The 14,951-nt window shown below is 47.1% G+C and overlaps 4 protein-coding genes across 4 annotated transcripts; 3 read left to right on the top strand and 1 right to left on the bottom strand.

The window, feature by feature from the left end:
- The first annotated feature begins 1,703 nt into the window (after positions 1-1,703).
- BDBG_03152 (protein-tyrosine phosphatase 2) lies at positions 1,704-5,029 on the top strand. Its single transcript, XM_031721132.1, has 3 exons — positions 1,704-2,786; positions 2,868-3,139; positions 3,212-5,029. Exons 1-3 carry the CDS (start codon positions 2,234-2,236, stop codon positions 4,043-4,045), a joined length of 1,659 nt encoding a protein of 552 aa, XP_031577565.1. The 5' UTR covers positions 1,704-2,233; the 3' UTR covers positions 4,046-5,029.
- On the bottom strand, positions 4,689-6,477 carry BDBG_03153 (VanZ domain-containing protein). Its single transcript, XM_002626930.2, has 2 exons — positions 6,124-6,477; positions 4,689-5,992 (listed from the first exon to the last, which is right to left on the bottom strand). Exons 1-2 carry the CDS (start codon positions 6,149-6,151, stop codon positions 5,307-5,309), a joined length of 714 nt encoding a protein of 237 aa, XP_002626976.1. The 5' UTR covers positions 6,152-6,477; the 3' UTR covers positions 4,689-5,306.
- A 76-nt stretch (positions 6,478-6,553) lies between these two features.
- On the top strand, positions 6,554-12,530 carry BDBG_03154 (transcriptional activator SPT7). Its single transcript, XM_002626931.2, has 4 exons — positions 6,554-7,897; positions 7,965-9,109; positions 9,176-9,858; positions 9,931-12,530. The coding sequence occupies exons 1-4, from the start codon at positions 6,805-6,807 to the stop codon at positions 10,625-10,627; spliced, it is 3,618 nt and encodes a 1,205-aa protein (XP_002626977.2). The 5' UTR covers positions 6,554-6,804; the 3' UTR covers positions 10,628-12,530.
- A 139-nt stretch (positions 12,531-12,669) lies between these two features.
- On the top strand, positions 12,670-14,916 carry BDBG_03155 (uncharacterized protein). The gene is made up of 2 exons (XM_002626932.2): positions 12,670-14,670; positions 14,745-14,916. The coding sequence occupies exons 1-2, from the start codon at positions 13,811-13,813 to the stop codon at positions 14,875-14,877; spliced, it is 993 nt and encodes a 330-aa protein (XP_002626978.1). The 5' UTR covers positions 12,670-13,810; the 3' UTR covers positions 14,878-14,916.
- The last annotated feature ends 35 nt before the right edge of the window (positions 14,917-14,951 follow it).

Raw genomic sequence — 14,951 nt, forward strand, 5'->3', positions numbered from 1 at the left:
TGTATGGATTTTGTAAACATTTAGTTACGGAGTATAGATTTCATTTTTCTTCATCTTTGCCTGGCTTCATCTATCTCGTTGCTCTAGTTTCTACGTTGACTCCTTTTTCTGAAAATTGCTTTTTTTTTTTTATTCGCTGTATCAAATGCTACGGACTTCTTTTGCCAATCACATTACTTCCACGCCGCCCTGGATAGACCGTAGCACCTATGATTGAATATCATTTCCTGCCTCCTGTTTATACGGTGAAGTAGTATCCTATCAAAAGCACCAAGGCACAAGAGAGTGTGACACCAATGGAAATCAGTGAAGATGGGAAAGATCTTTTGCCTCCACAGATGAAGTAAGTTCTGATGGCTAAAAGAGTAATAGAAGTAAGAAAAAAAAAAAAAAAAAGAGTAGCTATTATGTTTTGTCGAAAATTTCATTATTGTTGTATGCTCATATCCTAGGTACGCAACGCCAAGCTGCAAGTGGATAAATTTTTTTTTTTTTTTTTTTTTTTTTTTGACAGTTGGCATTTTAACTGCGGGAAAGCACGAAAAATAAGAAATAAAGAAATTGCTCTTCGGATAGAATGAGGGACACATCGCACGGGGGTGTGTAAAGCAGAAGTAGCCCAATCTTTATCCGGATTTTTAGTTCGGGGGTAGGGAGCGCGTGCCTTTTTTTTTTTTTTTTTTTTTTTTTTTTTTTCCCGGGGTGTTTGGCAAAGGCAAGGCGAAAATATCATTTGGGGTATATAAGTTATAATTACATTTTTATCGTATCACCGGAGCCGCGAACGTGAGAGGTAACTCATGTCCATGGGGAACATATAGGGCAAGTCCATATAATATAGATGTGGAGACGGGTATTTATTAAGAAATCTGGGCATCCGGAGCTGGGTTATGATTTAGGAGGGCCCTTTCCAGCTTGGTTTTTCAGTTCTTCACGGAACAGCTCGATAAATCGCTTGAGGCCGCCCTCTGGCTCTATTTGTTTCGAAACGCAACCCGTCAGTAAATTGGTGCGTCCCTTATTTGCTTGTCCTTCCTAGGGGTGGTCAAGTTGGGAGGGGGTGGGGGAGAAACTGACTATCGATATTGGTGCCTCCCATATCTTCCGGAGATTTGCCATGTCGAATTTCCTGGACCTTCCTGTGCACATGCCTCACTGTTCTGTGGAATGCAGGGCTCGATAAAAGCTAGGGCGCAGGCGAAAAGGAGAAGAAGGAGAAAATGTGTTAAATGTAGAACGAGATTATGCTTGCTTCGATATGCATACTGGGCTATGGGCAGCTTACTCTTGCAGTGAGCCAAATCTGCGAAAGAAGAAGGCCGTGTCAGCCAAGCGCCTGAGTTAAAAAAACTTGACATTATGACATACCTCAAGAAAACGGAGCCACCACATGCTGTGTTCTATGCAGGTTGTGTGCAGATGCTTGCTGTTGCCATCCGGCAAGGCGCGATGTTCTCCTTACATGCGGGTTGCAGAGTGAAGTTCAAAGGCGTCTGGAGAAATCCCAGGAAGTGGTCCCAAGCTCCAGGCTTTGTGGAACGATGGCGACCGAGAACGAGAAGATTTGGACGTTTGTCGATGCGTTGATGGCCGTGGTGGTCCTGGTGGTCCTGGTGTTCGTCCTTGGTAGGATTGTAACGGTGGTGACACTGGTTGAGTGGCCGGCCCTACGTGGTTTGGCGCTATCGAAGTTGGTGGCGCGTCTAAGAAATAGTCAACTGGTCAACCCGGCAAAAAGAAATCATAACTAAAAATATTATTTACCAAGAGACTGACCACTTGCATGCTTCACTCGTCGAGCAAGCCCGCTTTTTCAACCACGGATCTTCGTCTTCTACACTTCTCTCGCTTTTCCTGTGCTGATAGTTTGCCTGAAACTCTGCTATAAATAGTCGATTGACACCTCTGTCGCAGGGATACCTTGTCGTTGTTCAACTCGGCTCAGCGCAAACCCCTGAAGTGCCTACATCATAATAGACCCCCGCATTGCAATCCTTCAACACTTTCTCCCTTGAGTATCAGCTACTCATAACGTCATATTTATAGGTGGCTTGCTGGCTATAGCTAGATATAAGCGCGATTTGGATGCGAAGCTCCAATTGCAAACAACGGCATCACCGGGCTACGGACTACACAGCACACGACCGCCAGCGGATCGCTTGGCTAAAGAGACCAGCGGTTGGGAAGCAAGCACTAACTGTAAAAGCATGTTTAGAAACTATCTAACCAGCTGATGCACGTTTGTTCTGTCATTCCTTTTGCTTCTTGTTCGTGGTTCTGGCGATTCCATTCCATCATCACCATCCAAGTGCAACCACCTATATTTACCTCAACCAGGACTCGCTTGCGCGAGTGGACAGCGAACCTGGCACCACAAGTGATAGTGAACAGCTCTGATAGCTGCCCTAGTCCCGCTGCGTTGGATGCCACATCTCCAACTTCAACAGTGGGCTCTGGCGCTTCCGCTTCCCTGAAAGCCGCCAACAACCCCTCGACTCTTTCCCCGAACTATCAAAGTAGCTATTCGCGCAACAACTCAAGACATCGCACGCCAAAGAAAATACGAGATCTCCTCGGCCAAGCCAAATCGTTTCGACGTAAAACCGCTGCGAAGATGTCTGAGGCTCATTTCCAGTCGCCATTGACCAAACGGTCCCGCTCGGTGGATAGTAGGGCTTCGGGACAGTGGGCGTCGGCTTCAGGAGAAGAGGAGAATGGCAGCATGTCGACTGAGGATAACGGAGATAAACGGGGCATTCCAGCTTTCTTACATTGCTCAGGTGCAGGTTAGTTACAGAATCATTGGAAGTTGTGTACCAATCAATTGACTAATATGTATGTGCTACTGTCTTTTACGGCTTGAACAGAAATTCAGAAGAAATTCAGCGAAATCGAGATGCTCCAAGCGATTAGATTGTCGGGGATAGGAGGGCCAGCGGGGGGGAATGAATCGCGGAAATGGGTTTTGGAGAATCGCCCAGAGATTCTACCGAGGAATCGATATGTCAATATAAAGGTGTGGTCACATTCTCGGATCCATCTTAAAGTGCCGGATGGGGAATGCGACTTTATCAACGCGTCTCCGATTTCTTTGAGCCACTCTAAAACCGGAAACCCTGCTCGCTACATTGCTGCACAGGTAAATACGTGATCCTCCCCTTGCTATTGATCTATTTTTCGGGCGAAGAATTCACTAACCTTTTCACGTCAGGGTCCAAAAACCGACTACTTAGAGCACTTTTGGAGTATGGTGCTTCATGAAACCGGAGATGTTGCAGTAGTGATTATGCTCACCCAGAGTTATGAACAAGGCAAAGAGAAATGTTCGCCATATTTCCCACTGACTATGGAAGAACCCGTGTTCCACCTTTCTCGCGCCGTAGCCGCCGATCCATTTGTAGATCGCAACGGGAATGACGAGGTGGAAAGAACCTTTGTTGGAAAAGTGTCCCTTCTGGAATATGCCTACGACGACAAATGTCGTTGTGAAATCCGCAAACTCGAACTTAAGCTTGAGTCCCAAACCAAGATTGTCTGGCATTATCTATTTGCTGGGTGGACTGATTATATGAAGCCGGAGGGCAAAGACCGCGATGCAATCGTCGAGTTGACCAAAGTTACGGCTGAGAAGGCCGGCTCTCTGGAAAATCCTCGCATTGTACACTGTAGTGCCGGCGTAGGTCGGACAGGAACGTTCATAACTATTGATCACCTTCTAAGGGAGATGCAGACGGGAAACTTATTGAAGACAACCGACGACACAGATCCGATCTTCGATACGGTGAATCTTCTCCGTGAACAGCGGATACACATGGTCTATACTGAAATGCAATACCAATTTCTTTACGATATTCTCAGGGAACAGGCTCACCTTTTCCTCGGCCGGGATAATAATAATACTAATATGCATGACAAGAAAGTGAAGTCTCCTGGATCCCGCTCGCAGAAGATGGCGAAGTACTCTTCCGACACCCCGTTCGAGCCTACACAGAAAGAAGAGCTAGTTCCCATCATCGACTCTATCCCTACCCCAGGCAAAAGATAGAGGTCTGGAGGCTGCTTATCATTTTTTTCCCCCTTCTTCATTCATAACCCCTTACGCGTTTTGGATACATACCGTAAACTTATGCGTTGGTGAACCTTTACGGCAATTATATCCTTCCCATTTTCTCTTTTTTATACATTTTCAACTTTCTACTTACATCGGTTTATTCCTTCCTGCATGTCCCTTCTATGATCGATTTTCTATGTCTTTTACTTCACCATGTGGTATCTGAGTTTCCGTGGTTATTATTTTGCATTTTCACTTTAACTTTTTTCCGTCATCCCCTTGTTCCGTCCCATTCTTGGCAACACTTTCTTGCTGGCCCCTTTCTTCCTTTTTTTCTTTTATTTATATCGTCATGACTCTCATAGTGGTTTCTTTGAACGCACATAATGTTTCGTGAATGACTTGCATGGGATGGGTATTTGAATACATAGAGGAACTCGTCATTCAGATGGATTAGGAGGTTAGGAAAGGATGGTCTCCCTGATCATCCGCTATGGTTTGCATTTTTTTTTTTTTCTTCGTTATTACTAAATTTCATATTTCTCTACGTTTTCTTATTCCATTTTATTTCCTCTCTTTCTGAATCGTTCGCTGGAAACAGACAGACGTTGGTTGGCTGGTCCGCCGTCACGGTCGTTCAAGCTAAGTAGTTACAATATTGTAACATCTTGAAATGTTGAGACAAAAGGCAAAACGATTATAACTGAAACGAAACACGGCCTTGAACATATTATATATACTAGATTGCATTCATAACGGGAACGGTGGGAGGTCATTCTCACAGGTATATTTAGTAGTATATTGCCTGGACAGCAAGCGCCCACTTACTGTATTCTTAAGATGCTACCCTCGATCGGACTTTAGGTGAAAGCGGAGCAAAAAATAATCCGTAAACATGTGCCGTTATGCGCTACATGTGTTTTAGAAAGTTGTATACAGTTTGTCATAAATTGCAATCAAGATGGAGCGAAAACCAAAAATAATAAAAAATAAATAGAAATAAAAATAAAAATAAAAATAAAGTCGAGAAGCAATATATGAACCCGCTACCCGCTGGAGTATATTTCCCGCTTGCAATTCTTTTTTGCCCTTGCGTACCTGTAAGTTGTCGCTTGCTTTCCTTCCTGTCGTACTAAAACAAAAAAATAGATATTTTATCCAGCCAAAAACCCAATCAATTATCTATTCGCTAGCCCATCAAATCAAACGAAACGAAAAAAGATAGAAGTCGAAAATGGAGCAATCAATCAATTGATCAATCAGGACGTATCTTCCGGGCCTCCTCAATATCATCATTCCCCGAACTACTCGGGGGAGTCCGTTGCCCATCACCTTCCGCGCTCGTCCTCGTCTGGAAATCGTCATCCCCTTCCTCCCAATTATCCACCGCATTCTCATCCCAATTGTCCACCTCCTGCTCCAGCGTCCGTGGCGCCCTCGTGACACCTGTTTCCTGCGGACCAAGTCCACTATGATCCCCGTTCTCTACACCAACGCCTCCCAGCTCAACATCATCGCCTACTTCGTCCAACCCCGTGCCAAAGCGTGCCTTGCGCCGCCGTTCCAGCATCCGTTTGTGGTACCATGTACAAAAGCCGACAGCGCCTAGGCTGCCGACGATATTTGCGAGGACATCGAAGGGGTCGAAAGAACGGCCGTTGGGGAGGAGGGCTTGCAGGACTTCCGAACCGATTCCGAGACCCATTGTGCAGACCATGATGGTCAGGTGGAGGGTGCGTCGGCGTGTGGTATCCAGGACCCAGTAGAATGTGAGGGAGAGGAAGAAGAAGGTTACGAGGTGGAGGACTTTGTCATTGGGTTGGAGAGAAGGACGGGTGGAGGTGGGTGATTTATTCTTGTCATCTCCGCCTGGAGTCGCATTGTCGCTATTTGGAAGGAGGCCGACGTAAGCGGATAGGAGGCAGAGGACAGCAAATGCGCCTGGGTTCACAACGATGTTTTTTTTTTTAGAAGATAAGCGTAGCAGTGAAAAGGCTGAAGGCATGCATAAGGATGGGGGAGGGCCTGTAGATACTGGCGTGGCCCAGCATGAAGGTGGACACATTACATACCAGCGAATGGGTAACGTATCCGCAGCATGGCAGTAGCTTAATTGTGTGGAATTAATGTGCAGAATAACAAAATTCCCGTGGATGTGCGTACTCCACTCTATAGTTGTGTGGTTCTAGGGAAAGCTTATGATCGTGGGAGAAAGCGTGCGGGTGAGATGGCGGATGACGGGGGTTCAGTAAGCAGATGACAGCAGGCCGGAAACCTGGATGGCCATATCTTTTGGTTTGGCGAAGCGGAGGAGATATGAGGAGAGAAGTTTCGTGTGCACCGTAGCAGTGGATATGATAATTAGATCTGATATATACTCTTGTCTGCGGAGTCTTTGCCGTGGTTGTTGTGTTTTGGTGTTCCTCCCGCCGTCAAACCTTCAAGAGCTTCCTGCGACTGTCCCAAGGTCCCGTGACCCGCGCCGATGCTGATATTAGCTGAGCAAGTTCACGTCTTGTCACCTCCGCAAGAATCTCCACCAAAGAAGCCCGGTCGTCTGCCATCGATAACGCGACACATCCATCATTTCCGGCCCCAGATACATCGCCGGATGGTTTATGCCGATCCTGGCTTTCGTTTGATACCGCTTTTGCACCTCCCTACGTGCCGTTGCTGTCGCTCGCTGAACTGGCTCAAAAGCGTGGAGGGACGACCCCCCTCGCCCACCCCAGTGCTGGGGGTTTGGAGCGGTAATGTCCATCGGCCAACACCACACCTGGCTACCACCAGGCCATCTCCGACCTCCCGATGACCACCATGATTCCCACCCTTCTATCAATGGCCTCTCTAAAGTTCCCTCGCGACCCCGTACTCCTCAGATGCGATTCCGCGGTAGCGCAGACGGGGCGCAATCTGGAAAAATGATATCCGAAGTTGATACCATCTCCGAAGAAGACCCGCTCGTTGCTTCTTTTCGAGACTGCTATCAGAAAGGCGAAGCGAAAATTAGCGCATTATTTAGTTTTGGAAAAGCTCCTGATTCCGGGGACAATGACCCTGAAGCTGTTCAGAATGCCGAGGAGGTTACTACCGCGGCCGACGGTCAAGCGCAATCTTCAGTTCCGCCTCGGAAGGCAGCACGGAAACTGGACGAAGATGACTACGACGACTACGACGACGATGATGAAAGCGAAAGCGCTCTCCCTCCTCCCTCCTCCCCGACCAAATCGAAACCCACTGCCGTTCGATCGGAACCAAACACCCTCCCCTCACCGCCTCAAAAACCATCGATCACCCTTACAACCTCGTCAGAGACCCCGAAAGAATCAGGGAAGCAGTCATTAGAAGATATCCGCAAAAAATTAGAAGAGGATAAGAAGGCAACTGAAGAAGCTGCAAAGCGAAGCTTCCATACCCTGTTTTATACCCTAGAAAATGATCGGGATGCTATGCTGGACCAGCAAAGACTGGAGGAATCCGAGAGGCAAGTCGAGGCGGAAATGTCCAACCAGGGCGCCAACAATGCGAATTCCTCTAATGCTACAACCTCTGGCCACGGAACTTTGAGCAGCGCGAACCTTGGCGCCTCGAGCTTGACCCTAAAGAACCTAATTGCACGAATAGATAAGAAACGCAATGAAGTCCAGGCTTCAGATGCTGAGCTTCGAAGTCTGATGAGCGAAGTAAGAAAAAACCGAAGTAAATGGGCAAGCGAGGAGAAGGTAGGTCAGGAGGAGCTTTACGAGGCCGCGGAAAAGGTTCTCAGCGAATTGAAAGCTATGACGGAGCACTCTAGTGCTTTTTTGACGAGAGTGAACAAACGGGAAGCTCCTGACTACTATAACAGTGAGTCAACTTTTTTTTAAATCTTTCTTTGTTGTTGTCGAGGCCAAATCCTTACTGACTATCCTAGTTATCAAACGTCCGATGGACCTAGGGACAATGACCAAAAAACTCAAGGCAGTCCAATATAAGTCGAAACAGGAGTTCGTAGAAGATCTCAATCTCATCTGGGCCAACTGCCTAAAATACAACGCCAACCCTGAGCATTTCCTTAGAAAACATGCGCTCTACATGAGGAAGGAAACGGAGAAACTTGTCCCTTTGATACCAGATATCATCATACGAGATCGTGCTGAGGTTGAAGCTGAGGAACGAAGACTACAATTGGCTGAGCTGGATGGCGCCGAAGAGAGCGACGATGAGCCGATTATGTCGTCCAGAGGTCGCAAGGCTCCAGGGATGAAATCTAAAAAGCGGGTAGGAACCGGTAGAACAGCCCCTGGAAGTCGCCCTGAAGCTACACCTGTGGCCGAGAATAAACCTCAGGGCGTGACCACAGTGCGTGCAGAATCGGATACGGCTTTGGAGGGAAGTCAGAATGGATTTTCCACCCCGCCCCCTGGCACATTGACTCCTCTTGGTTCAAACGGCCTCGGTACTGGTGCTGCTGGAAGTCAAGGTGATGCAATGGACATTGATTCATTTGGTGTTCCTGTCAACTCAAGTGCGTCGTCGCGTCCAATGCTCGAGTTTGAGGACCCCGAATACAAAATATGGAGACAAGTTACCAAAAAGGACAGGGCCCTTCTTGCCGCGGAGCGACATCGACTTTTCAAGGGGGACAAGCTGAATTCTGATGAGCCGGCTTTGTTGAGAACAAAGGCTGGGATGAGGCGGTGGCTCCGAAATCAGAGACAAGCCATGGAGGACAGCGACAGACTTGCTATTGCGGGTCCACATTCCAAAGAGGCAGAGACCACCGGTGAGACGTTGGCGGAAGGAATTGAGGAGGAGGAAGATAAAATGCTGCCCGACTACTATGATACAATGTCGGGAATTCCGGACCTCCCTGAACAATTACACTGGATTGAAGATTCTGAAGGCAATGTTGTAGATCCTTCGGAAGAGTTTCTTAGAATCCTTCCTAAGGGGTATTTCACGGCGCCCAAGAGCAAATTTTCTCAAAAAATGGACGCGAACATGCGTCAAATGCAGGAGACCAGGAAAATCTGCTCGAAAATAGGAATCGTTAAGCAGATGCAACTTCAATCTCAGGTATGTGTTCTTTCACCTTTTGCTTCCTACCAAGTCAACGAATGACATATCTAATATCTGGTAAAGATGTACCAAAACCAATTCCAGAAATACAATCCAGAGCCTTTTGTCGAACGAGATGTCCCAACCCATGTGATGAATGACGAGGGTCCTGTCATAAGCCCATGGGTATGTAGAGCAGCTCTCCAACGCTCTGTTGGGAAAATCTTCTACAATGCCGGGTTCGAGGAGTATCAGCCATCTGCTCTTGATGCTGTTACGGACGTCGCCGCCGATTTCTTCTATAAAATTGGGTCCACACTCAAGACATACATGGAATCTCCCAAAGTGCCACGAGCTGAGCAGTCCACGACATCGTCCTCCCAATGGAAATCACCCTACATGGCGGAAGAGATGATTCTACATACGCTCCAATCCGTTGGGACAGATGTAGAGTCGCTTGAAAGCTACGTTAAGGATGATGTAGACCGGCTCGGCCAGAAACTCAGCGTTATACATGAACGTATGAAGAGCCATCTCACTGAGTTGCTTCGACCGGCCTTCACCGATACATCTGGCGATGGATCCAGCGCTTTCCACGACGGAAGTGAGCAATTCGTCGGCGGCGATTTCGCGGAGGACATCGATGAGGATTTCTTTGGGTTCAAAGAACTGGGCCTTGACAAGGAGTTTGGACTTGCCAGTTTAAGTGTACCGCTTCACCTGCTTCAGAACCGGATGTACAGTGCACACCAAGCGCAGAATACTAGGTATGTTACCACCAAATCTACCTCATCTTTGCAACAGTATTCATATAAACTGACTATTCATTGCGGTTACAGCTCGTCGCAAGCGTCCGCTGCATTGTTTCCACCACCACCCCCGTACCCACGAATATCCTTACAAACACTGCCTTCGCAAATCGGACTGGTACAAAACTTCTTTCTTGCCAAGCTTCATGCCAACAATGACGAGCCTTTGGTGGAGGATCTTGAATTACCTCCTAAACAGAGGCCGACGGCAGCCAGGCCGCGAGTGCCCGCATCTGGTAAAATCCCCCAAGCCCCTCTGGGAACTGGGGTAAGTTCCAGTCCTCAGAAGCGACCCGCTCCACCTGCAGGAACAGGTGGTGGTTCAAAGCCAGGGGGGCCAGAACCCAGCAAGAAGAAATCCAAGAAGAATAACGGTACTGCCGGCGCTTCGACTTCAGAACCAGGAAACGATGAATCCGCAAACCTGGCCAAGGGCACTACGAGCTCCAAGACTCTTGGGAAGCAGAAAGCCGGCTGTACAACCACCGACAAGGCCGCAGTAACTTCATTGAAGAAAAACAAGCCCGAGACATCTGCAGATGGCGTGGTTGCAGAAAGCGATTCCGAAATACCCCCTTCCGCTAATAACAGCAACAACGACATTAAGATGAATGGTTCGACTAGTGCAACGGTAAATGGAGCGGATCAGCCGGACCTTACAGCGGGTGGTAGCTCTTCTGTAGGCGGTGGTGGCATGCTTAGCCCCGAGAGTATGAATACACAATGATTCTACTCCGTCAGGAAGGAAGCGTGATGATCCCTCTGCGCGCGCTTAACAAGCATTGTGAGCAAAGGGCATAGACGAAAACGGATAACAAGCGAATTTTGGGTGGTGGGGATGTGTCGCAGGCGACCATACTATACTACTACTACCAGCAGCGACATACACCCCACCCTACCTAAGTGAGCACAGTGATCGATCGCTCCATTCTGAACTCTTCCTCCTCGACGAGTCATGCATTCATCATGTCCTCTCAAACTCTTGATATTTTGACATTCAGGCAGTAACGCCCGAATTGTAAATAAATTTCCATCCCTTTTTATTTCTTTATTTTTTTTATTCCCTTCTCTCGTCCTAACACCAACTTTTTCTTCCTCTATCTTTTTTGCATATGTTACGGGGAGGGCGCAACATAATATGTCATCATCATGATTTCTCTGTGGCGGGATTGATTCCATAATCTCCTGCTCACTGTAATGGGTTTGTCTGATTTTGGGAGAGGTGAGCAAAAGGGGGATTCAAACATAGTGCCTGAAGGTCCAACCCCTTACTTACCGTTTTCTTCTTCTTCTATCTTCTCTATACTACATATCCCTACTTTTATCTTTTTTTTGTTTTTTTACGGCACACCTTGATAGACGACCTTTTTGCAATTTTGACACATGTCTTCTTTCTTGTCTATTATTCTTGGATCATGATATTATTATTATTCTTCAGTCTCCGCATTCATCCTCTAATTATTCTTTTTCCCACTCCTTCTGTTCTCACGATACCTTTCTTTTCCTTGACTTCCACTTCTCAAACCATTTCCAGGGTACAAAGGAACCCCGTGACAATCAACAAAACCCTTCGTAGGTTACCAACGCCCCTTGGTCACCCTCACATTTCTTTGTCTTTGTGTGTTTGGAAGTGGCTGTTGATACCTGGTGGAATAATTCTCGCTTGAAACCGTTTCCGCTTCTTCCATTTTCCATTTTCCATTTTCCATTTTCCCTGTTTCTTTTCTTTTGTGGTTTTAATAACATCGGGTCACCATGGGTTATTATTATTTCTCTGTTTTGATATCATGTAACAAAAAATATTCTTATTATAAATGGAGAAAATACCAATTTTTTCTGTCGTCTCAGTCCTCTTCTTTCTCTTTTATTTATTTATTTAGTTATTATTATTATTATTGATTAATTATATTTTCCCCCCCCCCCCCCCCCCCCCCCCCCCCAATCCCGCTAACTAACTCTTCCTCCCCCACATCGACCCCTCCTTTCTCTCCAAAGCTATCTCCCGCTTCCGCTTCCCGCTCTTACATCCCACCAAAATTTCCATACGACGTTTCTACCAAATGCAGGCGAGAACAAGAGGCGCAGCAGCGGTGTACAGCGTACATACTTAACCTTGATCAGGGAGAGAGCTAGCTAACGGGTTAACATTCATTTCCATTCAGCTTGAAAATCCACTGTCTGAACACAAATCGAGACGGGAGGGCGGGAGGGGAGGGAACCCTGAACAGATTTAGGTTAAGCAGTCGGATTTTGGTTTGGTTATTAACGTATCTGTCTCACTTTGAAGATCGCTTGGAAGCGGTGACAGTGAGATAGTGATGCTGGCATGACGTAACTAGACTAGCTGATTTCATGCTGAAGGGAGTTGGAGCAACTATGTAGAATGTTGTTGTCTCCTTTGTTAGGGCTGGATAACTAGTTATGTCTTTTGTTTGGAAAAGGTTCCACCTCGCCTGCAATCCCGGCTTGTTGTAGGGCTTGTCAAAACAAAGAATCGTTGGAAACTTAGTTAACTTATTAATGTTTTTTTTTTCTCTCTCTCTCCATTAACTAACTAGTTATTTATTTATTAGTTAATAATAATAATTGCTGTATTATTATTTGTGCCGTTTGCCAGCCAGAGAGAGAGAACAACAATACAACAGTACAAACCAAGCCCAGCCAAGGCTTAGCGGCACCTCGCCAAACCGCCGCCATGATTGGGCAGCAGAATCTTCTCCCAGACAAGTGCTCAAGCTCCCAACCGCCGTTTCAGATCTTGCAACCAGTTGACGCTGGGACCAGACCCGGAGCCTTTTCTCAACTCAGCAAATTCTGGCGAGTTTTCCGGCAAGTTACGGCTGTTCGGAGCTGAGCTTCGCCAACGCTCTGTCGCCCAAACGGCCCAAGGGTCCGACGTGTAGACCCTGCCCTCCATGTGCTGGATGAGGGTCAGTTGTACGCAGTACGGAGTAGTGTAGTGTCATGTCGTGAATCGTGATGGGCTCCTATGGACTCGAAGGGCCATATGGCATGGCTGGGGCGGTCAGCCCAAGAAGCGCACCTCAAGCAGCCCGTCTTTTCTTTTTTGTTCCCCCGCTGCCCTGAGGATGCAACGTTCCTCCGCGCTCTAGCTCATCGCTCGCTAGATTGAGGATTTTTTTTTTTTTTTTTTTTTTTTTTTTTTTCTGGACGTTTTCCTAGTTCCCTGGCGGTAGCCTCACGCCCACTCATGGCATGACATCCCCATGGAGGGCGTTTCATCCATGCAACCATTAACGAGCTTCCAACGACCGGTTTCTATTTTTTCTCCTCGCGAAGACGCACGGTGCCTTTAAATGCTCAAGCGAGAAATGACGCGTATGGTTAGCGAGCCGGGACTTTTTTGCTTTCTTCGCTACGGGTGGGTTGTATCCACCTGTCATCGTAATTATATGTTGCTCATATTAATATTTTCCACTTTGATGTCCCACCATACAACGGCCATCACGTCGGAGCAGCCTTTGTTCTCGCTTGTCTTCTCGGCTGGCACCACAGATTATAGGCTTCCGTCTCGGAATGCATGGACGCCAGTCTCGCTCCGTCCAGAGGCCCAGGGCCTCAGGACATCCTCTCTCGCCTCGCCCTGAAGGATGAATAATCCGACTGCCATAGTCAACTATGGGACAATTCCGGGATCCAGGATTTGTCAATAATCAGATCAAACGTGTCTGTCCCCAGGCGCTTCCTATGCAAGCCCCAAATATATGGACCTTGGGGTTTCCTTGGTTCTCAACCAATCCATGCCTACCCGTCCGAAAATTGCTGGGCATATATCATGATTTTATTATACTTTGTCTATATCCATATCTTCCGCGAGCGTTCAAGCAATTGAAGTATACATTTTTATTTTTATTTTTATTTTTTTTTATAAAAACATCTCCATGAGGAAATGACCCTCTACATCCTGGAATCTGAGACTAAAACCCGCCCGGATCTTGCGATGTTCCAAACCTTGATCCAACCTATATTTCCTTCTGCTCGAGTCCTAGACTATAAGTCTTTCAATGATAACGTCTATCCACGTTACCTTCTCAAGCTCTCCAATGGACTCGAGCTCACCATGAAGGCTGGTCCCAGGCCACTCTCCACGCTGCTACGTCAAGAAAAACACTCGCTGAGGACAGAGGCGGCTGTGCTTTCGTTGCTGGCCTCACGAAACAGCCCATATATCCCCCGTCTCTTCAGATTCGATGCCCTGAAATTTGACCCGAAAACACCATTTCTCCTGAAGCAGTCACTCGGCGGAGTGCCACTTAGTGAGATTGAACCGTCGTCCCTTAGCTCCGCGGATCGAAACCGTATAGATGAGCAACTGGGACGGACAGTGAAACTCCTCGGCCAATTCACATCCACCCAGTTTGGCAATGTCCATTCCGTTTCCCAGGGTGAGGGAAGGCAGAGCTGGAGACGTGCTTTCCTAGTTTTCATTGAATATATCCTGTGCGATGCCGAAGATATGTTCATTTCACTGCCATATGCTCAGATCCGCCACGATGTCATGCGGCTTAGCCCGGCTCTAGATGGCGTTACGGAGCCCCGCCTGGTTGTTGTGAATCTTGGAGACAGTTCGAATATCCTTGTCGACCGGGACACGAAGGATGTGACGGGATTTGTTGATTTCAGTGACGCTGCATGGGGGGATGTTATGATGGCAGAGATCTTCGAGGATCCATCCGCAGCTCTATTGAATGGGTACGGGTCGAGCCAGATGCAGATGGACGATGAGTTACTACGTATACGCTTACTTTTGTTCGTTTCCCCTTTCCTAAATTGTCACCATTTTACGCTGGTATAGGTTACTAATTGTTGGGTTACTGGATTAGGTATTCCTGCTACCGCCAAATACGTATAATTGTGAAGCAATACTACCGCAACTGGCAGGACGATGAGGAAATGCATGCTCGAAGAAAATTAACGACGGTCCTCGCACAAATGGCTGCGTTGAGCTGTTGTTAACAATCATGATCTGTTGTTTGAAATCTGCTAATTTTTTTTTTTTTTTTTTTTTTTTTTTTTTTTTTTTTAATTTC

The sequence above is a fragment of the Blastomyces gilchristii genome (assembly GCF_000003855.2).
Source record: "Blastomyces gilchristii SLH14081 genomic scaffold supercont1.4, whole genome shotgun sequence".
Classification (NCBI taxonomy): Eukaryota; Fungi; Ascomycota; class Eurotiomycetes; order Onygenales; family Ajellomycetaceae; genus Blastomyces; species Blastomyces gilchristii.